The sequence below is a fragment of the Pezoporus flaviventris genome, unplaced genomic scaffold, assembly GCF_033815535.1.
Source record: "Pezoporus flaviventris isolate CSIRO_AGI_PZ_B2104156 unplaced genomic scaffold, CSIRO_AGI_Pfla_v1 ptg000213l, whole genome shotgun sequence".
Classification (NCBI taxonomy): domain Eukaryota; kingdom Metazoa; phylum Chordata; class Aves; order Psittaciformes; family Psittacidae; genus Pezoporus; species Pezoporus flaviventris.
In genome coordinates, this window is record NW_026892761.1 from 13,980,821 (window position 1) to 14,002,933 (window position 22,113).

General features: G+C 43.3%; 1 protein-coding gene across 11 annotated transcripts in view; it reads left to right on the top strand.

The window, feature by feature from the left end:
- PTPRT (protein tyrosine phosphatase receptor type T) overlaps positions 1-22,113 on the top strand; it is a 469,312-nt gene that overhangs the window by 391,487 nt on the left and 55,712 nt on the right. For 5 of the 11 annotated variants that reach the window (XM_061441416.1, XM_061441417.1, XM_061441420.1 and 2 more), the window contains 4 exons: positions 381-516; positions 7,143-7,172; positions 14,807-14,854; positions 17,041-17,189. In XM_061441416.1, the coding sequence (XP_061297400.1) occupies positions 381-516; positions 7,143-7,172; positions 14,807-14,854; positions 17,041-17,189 (363 nt within the window). The remainder of the gene's footprint in view (positions 1-380; positions 517-7,142; positions 7,173-14,806; positions 14,855-17,040; positions 17,190-22,113) is intronic. The other 6 variants (XM_061441418.1, XM_061441422.1, XM_061441427.1 and 3 more) reach the window with 2 other exon arrangements.

Consider the following 22,113-nt stretch of genomic DNA (forward strand, 5'->3'; position numbering starts at 1 on the left):
ACTTCTACATCAGTATTTCGATGGGTAAGGATTGCACCTCCACTTAAGCTGTTTTGAGATGAAAATGATAACTGCTATTAATTCTCCTGCTTCTGGGTGTATGCTGAGTGCTTCAGACAAGTAAATTCCCCATTACAGTATAATGTAGAAAAATATTGGAGCCAGTTGCATTACACTGAGATTTTACACCCTATTACTGCTCTGAATTATTTGTCATCGGCTCTTATAAAGGCAGATTGGGTTAGCTGGACAATTGTCTATTGCAGTTTGATTGCAAATACGCTGTTAGGCTTTCAAATGAATATGTAAAATGGGTCATTGCACGACTTTTCTACAAATTCTCTTTTTATCTCCTCCTTCTTCTTCCTCCATCTTTTAAGGAGCTTCCACCCAGAATTCCAATGCAGTGGAACCAGAAAAACAAGTTGACAGCACGGTGAAAATGGCTGGAGTTATAGCTGGTCTGCTGATGTTTGTTATTATCCTCCTGGGAGCAATGCTTACCATCAAGAGAAGGTAAGTTTCTGCTTTGCTTCCATCTCAGACCTTCTGGCTACCGTGTTGTTACTAGAAAAGAAGAATAGATTTGGTAGAGGTAAAACATTCAGTTTGGGTTGCAGGGGGCAGCAGTTGATCACTGTTTACTACCACTAAGAAACAGTCCCAGGAGAGATGCCTGTTCTGTTGTATGAGCAACAAAAGAATGCCTGTTACTGCAAAGTGTTAATAATAATGAACTGATAATTAATGAGGAGGAATAGCCCGTGAAAAAGTATGGGGAAGTACAAAGTGACAGTGAGGCAATGGAAGTGGGCACATGAGCCTGTGCAGGTAGTGCTGCAGTGGTCCAGGAGAAGGCAAGAATTCTTCATTCACAGCCAAGGAAAATGATGTCTTAGGATAATGTGACCAAGAGTCTTTCTCCCAAGTGAGTCTTGATGAGATATTCTTTCACACAGCAATTGATTTGCAACCAGTTTTCAGCTGGAATATTGTATCTTGCTGAGGGTTAGAATCTTTCCAAGAGTTAGTTTTAGTTTACAGGGGAATGAAACTTAGAAAGATCATAAATGGTAATGAAATTTGTTCAGACAGTGCATTCTGTGTGATTTTCTTTGGACCATTTGAAGTAGACTATTGTAGTTGCTACTGAAGAGCTCCACATTTACAGTGTAATACACTGATTCAGCAAAGCAATTAGGCAAGAGGTTTTCCTGAGAAAAGGGTGCATTTTCTGTATATTTCACCAGTCTCATTTCTGAAGTGAAGCCTACTTCTCAACAGTAATTTGATTCTAAGTGAAACAGGAGCTAGGTGGCCTGGTGGACCCTCCTCTAGGGTACAGGTAACATTATGTGTGAGAGCCTTGATGATTTGACTTGATCTGTTGCAGGGATTGAAGCTTTTCAAAGCACAGCTGTGTTTCTTTGAGATCTCTGACAGTCACCCATTTCCCAGAAATAAGAGTAGCGGTTAAATCTAGATAGGATCTCCTCTATCATAACCCAGAGCACATGCAAATGGATAGCTCCATGCTACAGATGCTGGAGTGCAGGGCTGCTATTCAGAAGGACATTAGGAAGCTGGAGAAACGGGGTGATGGCAACCTTGTAGAGTTTAGCAAAGGCAAAGTACTGCATCTGGGATGGAGTAACTCCATGCATCAGTACAGTCATAGAAGGACCTGGAGATCTTGGGAGACAAGTTGAACAACAGTCAGCAATGTGCTCCTTGCAGCGCATTGCTGACTGTATCCAGGGCAGTGTTCAGCTGTATTCAGGGCAGTGTTAGCAAGAGTGTAGCTAGTAAGTTGGGGTGAGTGATTATTACCTTCTGTTTGCCACCGGTGAGGTTGATGTAGGCATAGGATGTCCATAAGGGATCCTCAGTACATGAAAGGCACTGATGTATTAGAGCAAGTCCAGAGGAGAGTTAACAAAGTGGAGTGGAGTTGGAGAATCTCCATCCTTGGTGAAACTAAACACGTGGCCAAGGCCCTGAGGGACTTGCTGCAAGTGAAACTGGTTTGAGCAGGACATTGGACCGCATGTCCTTTGAGTAACCTTTCCAAATGATGTAATCTACAAAACAGATGGCATATGGACTGACTACAGTGAATTCCTGTTGAATTAACTGAAGGTGAGGGAGAGCTAGATTTTTAATCCAATTGTGTGTGTGTGTGTAAAGGCTCCCCATTTTGTGGGCAAATGCATATGAGTTTTGTTCTCGTGTCTGGTGCACTTTGTTCAGTGTTAACCCAGGCTGGGTTAACAGATGTCTCTGATTCCAGTCCCCTGGGAGATTTTCAGTTCATAAGCAGAAAAAAATCAGATGCCTCTAATGAAAACCAGAGAAAGGGTTTCAGCAGACGTGGAGCTGGGTTTCTGGTTTGGTTAATGCCCAGCCCTCATCCAGTCCTCTTACCTTCCTAAAAGCTCTTCAAGAAAAGCTTTTGTTTTCAGATTGAAAAATGAAAAATTGAAGGAAAGCCATTAGAGCAATGCCACATCTGGTGTATTTCACAAGCTATTAAAAGCTGATAGCATTTCTGTCCCATCATGTATTATTATTATAAATCATGTATATTGCTGGGCAGAAAACAAACAGTGACTTTTCATGATGACCAGGACAGTTTTTCTGTGGTGTAACCTGCCACATGCTAAGTCAGAGAGGCAAGGATACTCTTATGAGGCAACGTACTTTAAAAAGTATTCATAAAGTCATAGAATCCTGGACTGGTATGAGTTGCAGAGGATCTTAAAGCTCATCTAGTCCTTGATCAGGGTAAGTGCTACTAAGCAACAGCTAAACCATCAGTGTATTACAGGCATCATTCTCAGACTAAAGCCAAAACACAGCACTGCACCAGGTACTGGGAAGAGAATTAATTCTATTCCAGGCAAAGCCAGGACAGCTTGATATAAAAATTCCCAAGCTAGAGTTGACTGAGTGCTATACACACGTTCTTCTTTGAAACCAGCCAGGTCCCAAAAGCTTCAATGTTGAGTCAGTTTGGGTGTGATGTCCCATGGACAGAATGTTATTATATCTAGCTTTGCCATAGGCTCTGTTAACCTGCGCATCTTCCTTCAAAATTAAATTAAGAAAGTGAGTGAGTTGGAAGTATTAGAAAAATAAATTCTCACCTTTTTCCTTCCAGAGCTGAAAACTTACCTTTTCCTCTGGGTCACTCCTTGCCAGAATGCAAAATCCCTGCAGCCTGTATTGCTCTTGGCCTGTTTGCTATCATTTGCAAGGTTACCCACTGAAATACAGACTATTATAAGAAATAATCTGGCTCATCGGCTTTAAAATCTTTTCCCATTTGGAAGCTATGAGTGCAGGAAGGTTGGGGAGCATTGCTGTCCTTGGCTGTGTGAGCATACCTAAACCAGCCCATCTCTCCAGTCCGGGTCTCCCTTGAACGGGCACCACCACTTGCATCCAGTTGAGTCTTAGAGCTGCATATGGACAAGTGGTCCCTGCAGATGAACTCCAGCCTGTCAGGCTCATTTCATTTGTAGACTAATGCAGATTGGGAGCAGCGTTTATAAAAATGAAAGGCCTCTGGACCACAGATTGGTTTGAATTTCAGAGGAGCGCAGCTGAAAGCTCACACTTGCCTGAAAGAGCAGTTTCACAGCAAAGTTCTCTTTCTATTTTACAAACAGAAACATCAGGAGCTTAAGCTCTTGCAATCGATTTTTACATTAACCTTACTTTAAAAAGAGTTCCCTGCTCAGTTCACCAAAGCTAAGGCAGGCAACAATACAGAAAAACAATGTAATTAGACAAAGGTGAGGCCTTTTCTTGAAATGGAGCTGGAAAATATCACAGTGACATTTGTTCATGGGCCGGGACATCATAGATCATGGGTAATAGGCACAGTAGTGGATTTCCTGAATGAAACCTTTTGTTAACCAGGCAAAGAACAGAGGAGGGAAAGGGACTAGAAGAGACAGAGCACTAAGAGAAGGCAGGCACTGGTTTGAGATTAGTACTAGATCAGAAACTGCCTTTTGTTTCTGTGAGATGCACCAAGTAATATGAGCCTTTCATATGCAAGACATGAGCAAGTGTTGCCCAGTTGCTCATAGCTTCAATAGACGATATTGCAAAACCTCTAATGACTTGCGAATTTCTGGGGGCTGCCAGTTTTTTATAGGGTTTAGTCAGATCTGGGAAGATAAATTAAGCCAGGCAGAATGTTTATGCAGTGGACAATTTGGTTTGACTTTACTTTTGTTATTACAAGTTTTAGTCTCTTGAAGTGAGCTAAAGTTTCTGTATGTGTGTGTCTGTGTACAAATTGTGTATAGAGAAAGTTCTGTTGTAAGTATGACTGCCTTACAGTCTCTAAAATCAAAACCATTAACATTTGTTTTCTTGGGTTTGGGAGTGCACTAGCTGCGTGTTTGCAATTCTGCTGTCATCATACGTAGACGGACACTAATTGTAACTGCATCGTTTAGCCTGTTAATGTACAAGTGGTACAGTGAGTGCCCACATGGGTGTATTTGCCCACGTAACTCAGCACCACTTTCATTAATAGATACATACCTGGAAATAACTCATTTTATTGTATCAAAACATTGCTGTTTCTCTAAGTAGCTTGTTTGTCCTTACTGTTAAATATTTTTATGTAATAGAATCCCAGCCTGGTTTGGTTTGGAAGGGACCTTAAAGCCCATCCAGTTCCAACCCCTGCCATGGGCAGGGACACCTTCCACTAGAGCAGCTTGCTCCAAGCCCCTGTGTCCAACCTGGCCTTGAGCACTGCCAGGGATGGGGCAGCCACAGCCTCTCAGGGCAATTGGGAAGACAGGACCAGTTAGTAATAGAGAATATAGGGCCAGTTAGTAAAAGCAAGCTGAAATAAGAGAAAAAGACATTTGTAAACTTCTTTTCTGGAGAAAATACCCTTTGACTCTGCCCCCCCCCCCCCCAAAGGATTAGATTTTGGTCAGTTCTGATTTCGGTCAGGCAGTTTGAACACTCGTGTCATCCTGACTTGCATTTCCCTGGAGTGAGGAGTGTGACACTTTTCAGGCTGGTGCGTTGAGCAGACAAAGCCTCTACTGACCCCTTTAAGGATAAGACTGAATAAATAGGATCAGACGGCCTGTCATGGGTGCACTGTATATAAGTTCTTTAAACTGCTGTTGGTAGCAAAAAAGGGAGATGTGGGGCTATGTAGGGTCTAGGATTAGTTCCTTCTATGAAAATCCAGCTCCTTATTCTGCATTAGGATTTAGGTTGTTACCTTAAACTCATGAAATAAAACCCCAAAGCCTCTTGAGCAGAACATACCCAAGCTGTAGGATAGAGTTAACAACAGGGGCATTTGCACAGTCAGTGATCCGTGTCCCTTCTGTGTCCATATTTCAGGTGGATGACAGGCAGGTTTGCAATTTGTGTGACACATCTTAAGTTCAGGGCATGTTTTTAGTGATCCGTAACTCTCACAGTTTTAAGTTAGTTTAGAAATATTCCTTAGGAATTCCTTATTTTAGGTCTCATTTTGGGGGAGAATTTGGGCCAAAATATCCTGTTCAATTCCAAAATATAATCCTCCTTTTGTTTGTCTTCCTTTATTTTCTGTCCTGCAATAAATCTTCCTGAGCTTTCCTCTGCAGCCTTGAGAGATTACACAGCTTTTTAATGAGAACTAAGAGTCTGTGATCACATGTGTCTGCTGGCCAGGACATGAGGCAAGCAGAAAGTACAGCAAGATGTTCAGCAGAGTAATTATAGTTGATAGTTGTGAGTGAAACCTGGTATTGGCTATCGGAGGGGTTGGTTTAATGGGATCAGTTGGGGGATGTAGAGGCTTCAGCTATGTGGCCTCTTCCTTTTCCACATCCTGTTGATTTTCCCCTTCATTTAGAGGTTCAGTGGAATTTCCCAGTGAGTGAAGCTCAAGTGGCAAGCACTGCATCTTACCTGATGGATTGCTATGGCATGGGTGTCAGGAGATAATAGCATTATGTTAAACATGCATTCAGATGGACCTTGTAATTGGTGTCATTTAAATAACTTGGTACATAGCAGGAATCTGGTCAGAATTTCAGGCTTATAGTAGGGGTCATCACCAGGAAAAACATGTTATTTCAGAGTAATCCTCTTGAACGTCTCTTAAGTGACCATCCTTTACCCAGTGTATGCACAGCAAGGAGGGCAATTGTGCACAGAGTAATTGTACTCAATCTGGATTTCGTGTGTGCTTATGCAAGCTGTGTTCAGAGCATCCATAAAGTGAACACTTGAACCTTGCTTTTGTACTTTCTGGTATTTGTAGTGTCTTCGAGGATGGGGTTTTAAAGCTGTGAAATTGGTTGAAGCTTGTATTTCAATATTGTTTCCCATCTTGACCATTACTGCTGTTTTTTCAGCTCTGAATCTGATAACATGTGCTAGGTCTGTTGTGAACCAGCCTTTTCAGAGAAGCCCTTTTCCAGCTATAAGAGGGAAGACATCACCTCTTAGGTTCTGATTGCTAAGGCTCATTTTGTGGCGCTGCTCAAAACCGTATCAGAATGTTCTGAAGTGCATTGTTGAAAACCTGTGATAGAAAAGGCTTAATCACAGTGACGCAAAAGCTAATGCATATCCAGTGCTCATCTATAAATATGTAGAGAAGCTTGAATTGTTAATGAACTATTTGCATTTTAGAGTTGGATGAAGCTTGATTTATCATTACACATTTTGTTCATTGTCTAAGTATTCCAGAAATCTGGTGTTCTTGCATGTCACTTTCCTGTTTCTTGTTATTTATATTAATAGCTTGTACATATTTCTTCCCACTCCAAAAATCTCAAAGCACTTTAGAGGCGAAGGTAAGTCTCATGACCTGTGTTACTGACATGGCAAACTTAAAGAGGTGAGGGGATTTTACTTGTGGTGACACAGGTCAATAGCAGAAGTGGAAATGCACCCTGCCTCCACTTCAGTATCCGTTGCTCACCCACGTAAAAGCTGCTGACAAAAAGAGTAGGGTAATAGTAGCTCAGTGCAGGAGGCAACACAAATTCTTTGTAGATTGAAAGGAATAATCCCAGTGTTCATATAAATCTAATTCTGTGTTTTTTCTTCTTTTTCTCCTTTTGGATACTTTGTTCATCTGACTGGCTGACGATATTTAGAAGAAATGCATATTCCTACTCCTACTACTTGTAAGTACTTGGCTGGGGTAATTCTGTGCTTTGTTGTATTCTTCTTTTTTTTTTTTTTGCCACTCCATTTATCCTTGTCTATCCAGCAGCCTCTGTTTTATTTTCTGTTTCCCTCTCTTTATGTTTTCCTTGGTTTACCATTGCACCTGTAACTGTGCCTGCAAACACAGATATGTCAGTTATGGTTGATAGTTATTCAAATGCTAATGGACAAATACAGTGTCCCAACTGCAGCTTTTTGTCATTCTCCTCTGTATTTAGCCAGGCTGCAGGGAAATGCCCACCAGAAAGTCACTGTTAAGAATTTCTCAGCCATGGATATAAGCTCTTTTAAAATGTAAGGTTTCAGACACACAGGACTTGCCATTAGCTCAGCAAACATCCCTGCTCCTGGAGTTTCCAGATTACAAATTCCAGCTTAGACGTGGATGATGAAGTGGTTCAGCTATTCAGACCCAAATCACCTGTCCAGTCCTAATGACAATGCTGCATAATTAAGGCAGTTGTTAAGGTTTGTGAAAAAGCTTCACACATCAGTTCTTCCAGAGCCATCTGTTCTCTAAAGATTGAGGGGCTGGAAAGTAATCAGGGCCAAGCTGTTTGTGCCAGGATAATAGCTGTCTGAGGATAAGGAGGAGGAGAGGACTGGATCAGTGATCTGAGGAAAGAGCCCTGGAGAACTGTGTTGGATGCCTTTGCTGTCACCAAGAGAGTTGGGAGGCATGGAGAAAGCAACTTCCTGCTGAGAGAAGCAGGTCACCCCTCTCCATCTTGCAGAATCCACAGCTGTATCACTGACCTAAACCTTGCCCCCCCCACAGCAGCAGCCTGCCAGACCTCCCAGGGCTCTGACATCAACAGTTGTCAAAGGGCCACATCTGCTGTGCTAGCCCTCCACCACCCCTGGCAACCTCCTCCTTTGCCTATTCCTACAGTTTGTCTTTGTCTTGATCTTGTGACTTTGTCCTGTGGACACAGCTGGAAGGTGTTTGCGGGTCAGTGAAATGAGTGCATTCAATAATGCACTAAATAATTTTAGTGGAAGTCGACTTCCACTTCCAACTCATCCATATGAGTTGATTTGCATACAAAGAGCAGGGCAATGGAGTTAAGTGTGAGGATCCCTTTGTGCCACCTGTTGGAGTGATTTTGCTTCTCAATGACCCATCAGAAAATAATTGAAAGAGGAACCTTCCCCACCTAAAGACACCGTAATGAGCATTGGCTTTCTCCAGTTGTAAATGCAGAGTAACTCTGTTTCCTCTAGACTTCTCACTGGTTCACCAAGAATGGAATTTGTCCTTGAGTAGTCACATTCCAAGAGAAGTTTAACCAAGTGTTAAAGTAGGAAACAGTCTTAACATAGGTGCTCCTAGCTGGTTGCATTTCTTGCTACAACCTTTTCTCTTCTGCACATTTCTCATGAACGTCAGGAAAGTGCCCTCTGCACTGATCTGCTGGTTTGGTTTCCTCACCAGTCAGCACCATTGCCTGAAAAAATGCAGACCTCAGTTTTCCATGGTAATTTTGTGTTCTTTCAGCAGCAGTGTGTGGTCAGGATGTTTCCTGCTTTATTTTACTTTGAGATGCGTGTATTTAAAAAGATGAATCAACTTCTGAGCCCTGTGTGACCCCTTTTGAACAGCTGCACAACAGCATTGCTTTAAACAGCTGAGAATTACTGTGCTTGAGAAGTAAGGGTATTATTAAGTCTCTTTGCTGTCTTGTAATGGCTTTGGTGGATCAATACACTAGAACTTTATTCTCAGGGAACTGGAGAATGACTCAGGAAAAGTGAAGAGACAGATCTCTGGAGGTCACCCCAGCCTGAGGTTGCAGTGAGCTTCAGCAGTAGCAGAAGCAAGTGGTTTAATAAGATTTAATAAGGCAGGCGTACACCATGCAGTATATCGTAGCAGAGACAAGCCAGAGGTATCATCAGGCAAGCTTGTCTTCATAGCAGCCCACTGAAGCACTCGATGGAGATTTGAGCTCAGGATGCAAAAATCATGTAACTGCATCTCCCTAGTACTGCGCCCAACATTGTTTGCAGGGAGCTCATTCTTAGCTCTGTGCTTGTGGTGTCCCAAGTGCCTCATCAAGCATGAGCTCTGCTAGCTGGAGTATATTTGTGGTAGAGGTAACACGTAAGTAGTCATCACACAGTAAATACTTCTATCATCAGGCTATGCCTTGGGTGACATGGTTTAGTGTGAGGTGTCCCTGCCTATGGCAGTGGGGTTGGAACTAGATGATCTGAAGGTCCTCTTCAACCCTAACTATTCTATGATTCTATGATCCTATGTATGTCAGCATTTGGTTTCAGATTGACAATTTGCTTATTCCCTGATCTCGGAAAACCAAGCTCTGCTTGTGGTTTCTTTTTTCCCTTAACAATGGGGGGATGCTCCAGTAGTGAGAGAAGAAAGGAGTAGAATCCATAAAGGAGCACATGATAAAGTTTTATTGCGTGTCATCTTTCAAGTTTCACATGAAATTGGACATTTCATTATGATTGCAGATGAAAATCTGAAATTGCAAAGGACTGTGTAATTCTTAGCCAAAGCTGATAGAAATTGCAGCAGCCTCCTATGAGCAAGAGGTTTGATTTAAGTTTATTTGAGAAGCTGTGAAAATAAGAGCAGCAGAATGTATATGTATTTCCAATAGAATTGATTTTGGTGTTATGACCTTGTATGAATGTTTTAGTCCTGAAGCCCAATTCGGTTGAATGAGTTGCCAGTAGGTTCTTGGATGGATCTGCTGGCAGACATTTAAATAAGATCACGTGGACTACATCACTGTAGTTTTAGTTTCAGTTTCTGGACTTCAAAGTTGTGCTTCTTGGAGTAATTTTTATCTGCTTTCAGGTAATTCTCAGCCCTATGTCATCTGGCATTTCATCTTGTTAGGGAGCAAAATCTCCAACCCAAACTCTTCTAAAGAGGTCTTAATGATAAGCCTGCGAAAGTCACAGAGCCTTACATCAGGAGTAACTGTTTTTTACAGAGAGAGGCCATAAGTGTTGTGGTAATCTCTAGACTGGAGTTCTGCCTTCAGCCTGTCCTGTGTTCTGCTACAATCCAGGACCACAAAGCCTGATTCTGTAAGATGGTTGAGGTGAGCTCAGCTTGGGTGAGACCAACCAAAAATACTGATTCATAAGAGCAGCTCTTTTAGCTATTTTGTGTGTACATAGTTATGGGTAAATAGTTATTATGGGGGTTCTGTATAGCAATACTTCATAAAAAACTTCCTACAACATATAGGAAAGGATATTATGGTTGAAAGAGAAGGTCATAAAGATCTTTAACATGCTTCAAGTGGAAATACAAACCCAGAAGGCCTCTATTCCTAACTAAGTCATTGTGCAGGATTGACACAGTTTTGTGTACTTCCATTTACCCATCATTAAAAGCTAGTTGCTTATGATATGAGATCTTTGAACAGAACTCAAGTTTGTGATGGGAAGAACTGGATGTGGAATCCTGAGTTCCTGTCCCGGTGCACTCAGCACATTGCTGTTGCCAGGGCGATGTATGAACCTTTTCAGAGGAGTTACTCTGTATTTACACCCATGCAGATGTCATCAAAGGTTTGTTGTACAAAGTTACTAGCTCTGTCACACTGCACTGCAGTTTAATAGGTGATGAGCTACGATGTGCGGTGTCAGACAGCAGCCCATCCACGGGTGGAAGCTGCAGTTTCTTTTCCTGGCTGGAGCCACAGACAGCAGTTCATCTGCTTTGAAGGAGGCTTTACAAACGCCTCTTCTGAGCAGTGTTTTCGACTGCAGCAGCCCATATCAAGGCTTTATTAAATCCTCACCAGGAAAAGGAATGGAAATGCTGTTGTGAATGGAAATGTTGGTTTAGTTTGTTTTGGTTTTTTTTCTCCTGGGCTGCATAATGTTTGTGGAATGAAATGGAATCAAGGCTGTTATCAGGCCAGAGACGTATTTCTGGAAATACATAGCTTCGCATATGTGCTACAAGCACTCAGGGTAGTGTTATTTGTAAGGAAAGGTCACTCCGTGGCCAGTATGTTGTTTCCCTCTTCCCTGAGTGGCCAGAGTACCAAGGCCATTGCAGTGTAGGAAGCCCCTATAACTCCCATCACAATTCCATACCGTTTTTAGTTGTGGTGGTGGTGTCAGCCAGGAGTTTCTTTCCACCAGAGAGGCTCTGTCAGAGGTATTAAGCTAAATTTACACTTGCCATTTCTGAAATAACAGAGTTTGTGCTGAATTTATTTCCACCCTTTGTGGGCCATTTGAAAAGAAATAAAGCATTGATTATTTATAGGCAAAACTGTATAACCACAGACATACATAAATACCTCCATATATTTCCATGGATGGGGGATTTGCCTGCACAGGTCAGCTTGCTAAATCAGAATGTTAAGAAGAAACTGGTTTCTTGTTAGATGCAGGAAAACCAGAACCATGAATCACCAGTTCTGCCAGTCTAGTGAAAGCAACTAAAAGAAAGTATAATTAAACTCCAGAAAGTGAGATTTATTTAGAACATCTGTGTGGTGATTGCAAGCCTACACTTTGCAGAGGACAGTGTTTGCTGGCTGTACCAGCATCTGCTTAGTCTGTATGGCTCTTATATGTGTCTTTCTTGTCTAAGGTTTATGTAGTTATAGGTAAATGATAAGTAAAGCTTCAGGAGTGCAGCCCTACATTTTTCAAGACCCTGTGTTTGTATACACAGAGTGTAAAATACTGACGGCATCTTATATCTACACTAGGTCCCTTCCTTGTGTCAGGTAATGTTTGCTTTGCAAGTAAAAAGTGATGCCGCTGGGCCTCACTCTTCACCTTTACTCTAGGGAATTCCTTCTTCTCCTGCAATGACTTGCACTGAGCTTGGCTTCACCATGGCAGCTGCTAAAACAGTGCAAGTAAAGTTGTCATTATATGTGCCTGTAAGTGGAGGATTTGCCCTTAGAGTGGCTATAAGAAGCAGTAAGCTGCCAATATGCTTAGGCTAGAGAGTATTTGAAGACAGGCTGATAGAGCTGGGCTGGGTCAGCCTGGAGAAGAGAAGGCTCCTTAAGGGGAGACCTTAGAGCAGCTCCAGTGCCTAAAGGGGCTGCAGGAAACCTGGAGAGGGGCTTGGGACAAGGGATGTAGGGACAGGCCAAGGGGAATGGCTTGAACCTGCCAGAGGGGAGACTGAGATGAGCTCTTAGGCAGAAGCTCTTCCCTGTGAGGGTGCTGAGGCGCTGGCCCAGGGTGCCCAGAGAAGCTGTGGCTGCCCCATCCCTGGCAGTGTTCAAGGGCAGGTTGGACACAGGGGCTTGAAGCAAGCTGCTCTAGTGGAAGGTGTCCCTGCCCTTCCTTACAGTCTGCACAAAGGGAGCCTGGGTTGAGCTGCAGTTTCAAGCAGGACCATCAAAGCATGGGCAGGAGATACCCACATGTCAGGCTCCCAGAAGGCTGCACTGCTTTAACTCTCCTTCCTCTCGCTCTCTGGTTAAAGAGCTCCAGTTGCCAATGTTGCTCAGCCTGCCTGCATGGTCGGCTGGAGATGGGCAGCCTCCAATGCACAGAGTTTAACATGAATTGCACATCCATGGCTTAGCCCTATTGCTTTTTCCTAGCCCCTGTAGGCAGGCAGAACAGCTTCCTCATGTGGAGTCTTTTCATATGTTTGAAGACCTATCAGCTCTGTTTGATTTTCTTTTCTCTGCATTAAAGATCCATATTTCCTTTGGCCTTTGCTTGTAGGTTATGGTTTCTAGATTTACCTTCCTTGTTCATGTCCCCTTGGCAAACGTCTTATTTGATGTGCAGTATTGCAGCAGAGGCCTTAGGGATTCTCAGCACGAGCAGGAGGATTACATGTGGTTTGCAGACCCTATTGCCGTGTATAATCCCTCCCTTATTTTTTACACCAGCATGAAACTGTTCTTTCAAATTAAGTTTGTGATCTACTACAGGTTTAGGGGGCAGAGAACTGCTATTTAACCAGTGCTGGGTGTTTGTGCGGCTGGTCGCTGCCTGCCTGAAATTTGTGCAGATTTCATCCTAACTAATATGTATACTCCTAGCAGGCTGCTGCACACAAATATCTAAAAGGAATTGTGTTCTGTAGCTTTCTTAAATTGCTTATAGAAAATGAGGGCAATATGCAATTCTTCTCTGTAGGAGGAAATTTCATGTTTAACTTAGGTGATCTATACCTAATGTCTCAATTACCTGTGCATGCAAATCCACATTATAGTGTATGTAATCCAGCCCTGTGAGACATCTAAAATTAAATCTGTCAACGTACATGTAGAGGAGCTCTTTAGGAGTGGCTGATACAGTTTTAACATTCATGCATGTAAAACTGATATAAAAAGAGTTTGAAGCTGCTTTAGGAAAGTAATCCCTAACATTTATCCAAAAACTCTGCAAAATGGGGACCTCATCATATAGTAGAAGTTTCAAAAAGAGCTGAATCAAATCTCCATCTTTATTTTGTTTTTACCAAATTCACACTTAGTTGAGGTTCAGTGCCAGTAACTTTTATCTGTGCTTCAGCTGGGTCAGCGTCAACTGCCTGATGATACAGCTGGCTTCACAGTTTTATTCTACTTTGAGCATCTTTCTGTCTCATTCCTCCTGTGTGTGTATAGTGCATTCATTTACAAACCCCGTGGAACTGAAAAGGGCAATCCAGTAAACCCCATCCCTGGATTCCCATTTTCTTCTTGTCACATGTTCCTTACACTTAAATGTAAATCAGCCATTAATATCACCTTGTTGAGTTTGCCATTTCACCCTGTGTTTATTGTATCAGAATCTTCTTCCAAATATCTGCCTGGTCCTTCAGTTCTTCCCCTTTTCAGCTGTATAATGCATGAGATGGGAAGTGTCCCTGTGCCTGGTGTCAGAGTGTGCTGGGTGCATGCTGGTGGCAGCCTGCAGCCCACCCATGGCTGACACCCATGCACTGATTGACACGCATGCACTGATTGCAGTTTCATCCGGGTCTGCAGTTGTGTCTGGGGGAGGCTGGTCAGTCAGGAGAGCAGGAGCTGTGGCACCAATGCAGCTGGTCAGTGAGTCACAAAGATCTCTTGAAGTGCCCTATTTTGGGAAACAGAATTTCTGGATAAATGCTTTTCCAATTTGAAGGCATTTTGACATGCTGTGAAATAAACCTCTACCTAACTGTGGGTTTAAGTCGCATCCCTAACATTCTAGAAAATGCTAGTCATTCGATTTTATAATCCCTTCTATGAATTACAATGATGGTAAGGCCCAAATAGGCTTAGTCCTGTGCTGCCACTCCATCCAGACACGTCACGGAGGCAGAAAAGGCACATTTAGAAACCAAGAGCCCCTTGATGTGTCTGGCAAGCTTAGCGCTGAAATCCTCAAAAGAGATCTGTCTGCCTCTTCCCTCTAAATTTAGATGAAGAGTTTTTAAATTCCTGCACTAGAGAGGGAGAAAGGTGGAACCTGATAACGTGCTGCGGAAAGAGCGCAGCAGCCTTTTCAGGCGCAGCAGGATTTCCTGTGCGGCTTCCCTCTGAGCGCGGGTGAGCGGGAGCTGGTCCCCCCTGCGCAGAGGCGGCCGGTTTGTGTGTGCGAGTTAGCGTGAGAACTTGAAACTCATGTCACCTTTTCTTTTTAGGCATTCAAGCCAATGTTTTAGGGGCCTCTCTGTCTTCTACAGGACCAGGTAGAACTGCTTTGCATAGGGCTTTTGTAAGCAGGCCTGTGGGGACTAATGGGCTTGGGTTTGGGGTTATTTTGTCCTGCCTAGCACATGCAGAAATGTTATTGTTCGTTCATTGAAAGAGAAAAAGAGTTTGCCAATTCCAGCTTTTTGTAGCTTATGGCGTTTCTGAGAAGATACCAGGCAATGGGACTTAGAGATAATTATTGCCACAAACAATTTAATCGGGATTTAATAAGGACTTCACCCTTTTTGACTCACCTTTTTTAACCAGCAGTCATGGCTGGCTGTAATGGCTCACCCCAGCAGTCCAGAGTGCTTGTTATTAAGGACTTGTGCATTTTGGATTAGTGTTTCCCACTGAGAGATTTTAATTCCTGTTGCCAAAGAAGTCACATAGGCATGTATGACTAGCAAATCTAAAGGATTAAAGTAAGCACACAGCAGGGTTAATACACTTCAAGACTATTGTTGTTAACCACAGCCCAAAAAAAAGAGGGGCTCCCATGTCTGTAGCTCGTCGTTAATAAATCTGGCTGTGCTAAAACATTGCCGAACATTGGAAGCAAAGCTTTTAACATCATTAAATGCCAGCTTTTTGCTTCATCACTCAAGGATGGTCCCCCTGTTTGTATCTTCATCTACAGAAGTGGATACACCATGGAGATTTAGTGAGATCTAAATATGCACCCTGTAATTATGTGCCCAGTTTGAGTAGCTACAGGTTTGAGTTGAAACCACTTAGCTGTAAAAGGCTGAACCTCAACTGGTTGAGCAGATGAAGCAGATGTATTTGTTCAAAAGTCTGCAGCAACCATTGAACGTTTCTCCATGGACCTGTGCTCACCTGCTCTGGATGCTCAGCTTTCTTTGAAAGAGGGATTTCCCACAGGCACAAAGGTTTTAGTTCTCTTTGACCCTTCTCTGCAAATGAGTGTAACTGGCCTCAAGAAGGGCTGGAGTGCAACTGTGTGCTTGAACTTGCTTGGAAATGCCACTCTGACATGTATTTTGAGTAAAGCAAGCCTGGTTGAATATGTTGCAAGGAAAATCTTTATCAGAATCTCCTGCAGTTTAAACGACGGGTAGTACTTTCCATGAGCATGTAAATTTAGTGAAGAAAAACCTCTTTGCAAAATGATTTTGTTGTCAGGATTTTTTTTTTTCTTGGAGTTAAAAAAAGGAAACTGAAGCTCCTTCTTACAGAAATCTCTTTTTTCTCACTTTTGTTTTGTTTTATTTTCTTATCTACGGAAGTCGTGTAAGCAAAGTGCTTTGCTGGTACTGGGGATTTGTGTGGTTTCCTCAAGGTGTTATTGCAGAATGTCACACATTCATTTTTAAAGAGTTCTGCTTTCTTATATGAATGAAGCACGGGGCAGTCAAATGTCAGTGGAAGCTCAGCAGCTCACTCTTCCTGCTTCTCTCCATTTTCCTATTATTAGCTATGTTTGCATAAGAGGAGCCTCTGACACTCTTGGCTTTGGTTGTGTTTTCAGAGCATGCAGTGCTGCTGCTTTTGCCAGTGGTTTTGATGGCTCCTCAAAATAAGAAAAGACCAAATGTTCCCAGAACAGAGACATATTTGGCCATTTCTAAAATATCTTCACCCTTTTCTTTTGCCCCACATTTCACTGACTGTTGATCCTCAGTGCAGTGTGGGTCCGTGTCAGAATTCCATAGAGGCTGCTGTCCTGTAGGCAGAGCTCCTGCTCCAGCTTCCAGTTTACACAGGCTCAAGTCACACTTACCACCGCAGCACACAAAGGCGATCCCAGGTCGAGGCACCTCCATGGGATGGATGCAGATGTCCCATTTACCTCCCAGTGAGCGGTTCTGATCCCATGCCCTCTGCTCCTCCTGGAGCGGCTGACACCCATCCAGGACTTCACCTCTGCCACCCTCTTCAAGGGTGACTTTAGCACTCCTACTGCTGGGGTGATGCAGGTTTGTGCAAGATAAGCCCCTGGGAGGGACAGCTAAGATCAAAGACTGGTATCATTCTATTTACTGTGCACCACAAAACTTATATGAGAAAGTTGTGGGTTTTCCTCTTGTGCAGTTTGTCACAATGCCCTGCATGTCTGACCAAGTAGGATAATCATGATTTTCAAAGTACTTTGTCATTGCTTTGTTTTTAATGAGGGAAAACTGACCTTGATTTCTCCCCTCTTCAAAATACCCTAAAGGAAGCTAGCCAAGAAGCAGAAGGAGACTCAGACCAGCACGCAGAGGGAGATGGGTCCCATGGCTACTTCCGACAAGACCTGTACCAAACTCAGTGCTGTTCACAATGAAGAAGCTTTCTCTTCCAGCTGCCAAGATGTTAATGGATTCAGTAAGTTTAACTTGCTTGCAATGGATATGTCCCCCTTGGAGAGCTCTAGGTTCTTAAAAGAACCTATTCCTATGGGCACAATATTGAGGAGCTAGGAATGACAGTGACAGAGATCGTTGCAAATGCTGGGTAGAAATCAGTTGTCTGAAATGTCTCTGACACTGCCCCTGTTTTAACTGTCAGAGCATTCCTTCTAAGAATAATTTATATGGGCTGTTCTAATAACTCCATCAGGCAGACAAAAAGGCACATGTTTATGTGCTCTTCAGAAATATTTTTTCCTTTGTGAGTAGAAGAGTCGAATCAAATCACTGGGCTGACTTGTAGGATGAGAAAACATCTTTTGTATGAAATTGTTATGACAGAAAGCGTGGTCTCCTGGTTAGAGATCTGGAATGGAAAGAGCATTTCTTTTGTCTGAATGAACCTGTCCTCAGTTCATTCTTCACATGGGTTCAGTATAACTAAACTTAGTTAATATTTGTAAACCAAGTAGCTGGAAGAGTTTTGTGGGTAAAGCAATGTGAAGTCATACTTTAGCCTCACTAGATGCAGATTGAGTGCATGGTGGCTTGCATGGTGGCTGTGTAACTGCTGTCATATGAAATAAATTTCAACTTAGACACTGTGGGAATGTCACTTCTTCTTTTGACACTTGGCCTGCTACAGTCTGAACAGGGAACAGCTCTGAAACACAACTATGTGCTAAACCCCTTTTGTCTTTCTTAAACATCTTTAGTAAAGAGGCTTTTTTCCCCCTAATTACTAACATGGAAGTGGTACAAATGTGGTTTATCATTGAAACCTTTCTTTGTCATCTCAGAGTGAGTGGGACAGGCTGAGTGAATTCTTTTCCCTGTAGGTCATGGCAGATGCCATCTGCATGTGTTGCTGCTGTCCCTCTGTGTAACATCCCTGTGAGATGGATAGATAGGTGTCGGGGGCTGTCAGGGCTAGCAGTGAACACTTCTCTCTGATACTAAATTGACATGAATCAAGATCTAATTTTCTCAGGTGCTGAGTAGCTCTATCTCCTAAAGAGACAGTAAGAGTTGTCAGTGGTTCATCTCTTTGAAGGACAGGATAGCAGAGGACAGCATTGTAGCAACCTAGAAACAGCAAGGTACTTTGTCTAAGGTGTATGGGGGAAAGGAAGTTTTAAACACTTTCTGCAGTATCTGGATTTTTACAAGTTTGAGGAGTTGTTTCCACCCAGAAAATAAGAGAGAAGAGATGAGCTGGAAATGTGACCTCTTTTTTTTTCCCCACCCCCTTGGTATTTTGGGAGCCTAATTAAACCAGCTGAATCATTTACTTGAAATGGCAACGATGGAAAATATGTTGTATCTAATTCTGTAAAAAAGCATCCGTCCAGGTTTTCTTTTTTTAAATCAGTTAGCCCTTTGCTTGTCTGACATCACTGCAGGTTTTAGCACCACCTCTCTCTGTAGCACAGCCTGAGTCAAGTCACAAGCCCATGCTTTTTTTGTTTTCCTTATTATATCCATGAGGAACAATTACCATTAAGCCTTCCCGATTTCTCCAGATATTTCACTGGCAGGTCCAGGGTACCGAGGTGTTGGAGGCAAGTTCTGGTCTCTGCAGTACTGTGCACGTGCTCATGCAGGAATTTAATGGGTAAAAGACTTCGTCTTAAAAAAAAAAATGCCTTAATAGAGTTTAATACTTAAAGGCTTCTGTGGAGGCCTGTTCCAACTTTTGAATAGCAGGATAGGATTACTTCTTAACCTGCCTGCTAACTAAGGCAGTTTTACAGGGGTTATCCATCCTGGCTTTTGAAATCAGCTGTTGAAGCAGTAAATTGTCCTTTTGCCTCCCAACAGTAAATAGCATTTGCAGATATCATGATGGGTAGTTACCCTCTCCATAGAATCACAGAATCATAGAATGGTTTGGGCTGGGAAGGACCTTAAGATCATCCAGCTCCAACCCTGCCACAGGCAGGGACCCCTTCCACTCGAGCAGCTTGCTCCAAGCCCCTGTGTCCAACCTGCCCTTGAGCACTGCCAGGGATGGGGCAGCCACAGCTTCTCTGGGCACCCTGTGCCAGCGCCTCAGCACCCTCACAGGGAAGAGCTTCTTCCTTATAGTTAACCTGAACTTTCCTGTTTCAGTTTAAACCCATCACCCCTTGCCCTACTGCTACATTTCTTGATGAAGAGTATCTTGCCCCTCAGTTATGGGAGCCCCAGTTGGTCGGAGCAGTGACAGGGAAATACCCCTCTCCTCTTTGAGGAAGGCCCAAGAAGAGAAGCTGAGTGCTTTAAATCCCAAGGTCACCTTGCCAGCTCACAACAGCAAATGGAACAAGAACAACTTTTTAAGTAGGATGCCTCACAATTCCTGAATGACTTGCAAGCAAGGTTATCTCCAGATGACAGTGTCTTTGCAGGGCATGTGTCCTTCCCTCCAGCTTTTCCTTCCTCTCCCAATAATTTTCAATACTTTTCCAACAGGAAAAAAATCAATGGGTTCCCTATGGAAGCCTTTTTCTTCCCATAGTGTCTCCAGCTTGGCCACTGGTCAGCTCCTGCTGCCACTATTGCTGTTCCTGGGTGACCCCTCTCTGCCCTTCTGCTGCACCCGCCCTGTTTGCTGCCTTTCTCTTACCCCATAGGGAGCTTCCAGCTGATGGTCAGTCTCAGTGCCTTAAGGGAAAACACGTATATTTTCAATATTAAACTGATGCAGATGACATCTGGAAGATGTGTAGGCTCTGTGCTGAACAGGGAGACCTCAGGTCTTGCTGAAAAGTGGGAGAGAACTGGGCATTTATCTTTGCTGGCCCAAAGCAAAGCTCCTCTTCCCTCCTTCCATTCTACACTGTTAGTCATTATTCAGGCCAAATTCTTACTGGTTCATACAGGAGTTTAAACTGAAGAGATTTTTGGACTCAGCCTCTGTCTCTGACACCATATGGCATCAGGAAAAGGTGTTTGCGGAGAGATAGACGGGTTTGTGGCAATTCCAGCTTGTCTGGTTTTACCCCAGGGATTGTGTGAAGGTGAAGCAGGCTCATCACAGTTGTTAATTTTTTTCAAATATCTTGCTTTTTTAAAAATAGAAGTCTGTCCTAAATCCATTGAAGTTAAATGATGGGACTTGCAGTGTTGGAGCATGCTCCTGTTACAGGCATGTTTGGAAAGCAGCATCGTGTTCCTCCAGGTACTGCACACTCATGGAGGCATTGCCTTCATGCAGGGTTATTATGAAACAAGATGACAAATTTGAGACAAGGTGAGCCTAAAATTATCCAGCAGTATCTGTGCACAGACCAGAAGAGCGTGAGGGGATGTTATTGCACATAAATTGTGTGCAGTTTGGCACTCCATCTGTATGATGGGAGAAGCAGTAGTGTATTGTCTCAGCAGAGATGCACAAAGGAGCTGCTCTTCTGGCTTTACTCTGCTGAAATGGCATGGATCAGGCTTATCCAGGAGAATTCCAGGTCACCAGCATAGCCATCCTGACATGCTGGGAGGGTTCAGGCAGGATCTGTTTGATTCTGAGCATCCGGAGAGAGACTTTGGACAAGGGCCTGTAGGGACAGGCCAAGGGGAATGGCTTGAACCTGCCAGAGGGGAGACTGAGCTGAGCTCTTAGGCAGAAGCTCTTCCCTGGGAGGGTGCTGAGGCGCTGGCACAGGGTGCCCAGAGAAGCTGTGGCTGCCCCATCCCTGGCAGTGTTCAAGGGCAGGTTGGACACAGGGGCTTGGAGCAAGCTGCTCTAGTGGAAGGGGTCCCTGCCCGTGGTGCGGGGTTGGAACTGGATGAGCTTTAAGGTCCCTTCCAACACAAACCAGTCTGGGATTCTGTTATTTAATATCTTAAAATGCAGCCAGTTTTGCCAAAGGCTGATTTATCAGGGTGTGCTTAACTTCTGTGACATGCCAGTTTGGGAGGCTGGCTTTCCAGACAACCTTCTGGAGTGACACTGATGCAGGTTAGCTAGGTGGGGTCAATGTGACAGGCAGAAGTACAGTTTGAAGGCAACATTTTGGAAGCTTAGGGAGCTGAGTTTTGCATTAGTGGAACTAGTGTACAGCGACCAAGTTAGCGTGCTTTTACTAGGAAGAACAAGGAGATGAGAAAGATGTAGTGAGTGGCACTCGGGGTATTAAGGATCATATTTAATAAGAAACATGTAAACTCACACATTTCCATATCCTGCATGTTTTTATGATGAATGAAATACAAGGGTATTTAGATTTACTCTGTGTCACAATAGTCGGTTACATCATGATCTAGTTCTTGTTCCTACCTCCTAGATAATTTTAGGTTACCTGCTAAATACAGACTTGTGGAATCATGACCATCATGCTTTCTTTAGTGAAAAGTTCTAAAATCAAATTTAAAATAAAGTCAGATTTCATCAAAGGCATAAAAGGAAAAAAACATTAAATCCCTTTTACTGGTTTTCACGCTGGTTTGGGATTTTTGTGGGATTTGCTAGTTCAGAAAAATCTTATCAAAAGCAAGGGAGAATCATTTCCAGAAGAGGAAGGAGCCCCCACCATTCTGCATGGCCAGAGGGGTCTGTGTGGCCTCACCTGCCACCGCAGGGAGCTCGGAGAGAGCTTTTAATGAAGCCTTAATCTCTACCCTTACATGGGGCCCTCTCTGGAAGTGTTTCCTGTCAGTGCACATACTGGTGCTTGTAAGAACCTCTGTTTAGGAAGCAGCACTGTGCACACATCTCTCATTACACAAGCCCCTAGCTGGTGAGATTTGGGGAATAAGCTCTGCAGAGTTGTGGGAAACATGGGTTTTTGGTGGGTTGGTTTTGTTTTTCTTTTCTGAATCTAGGCATCTCCTCCCTGTCTCACAAGTACAGTTCAATTCATAGAACTCTGTTAGTAAGTTTTAATCAGACTCACTGCAGTGAGGTGTGTAACTTCCACTGT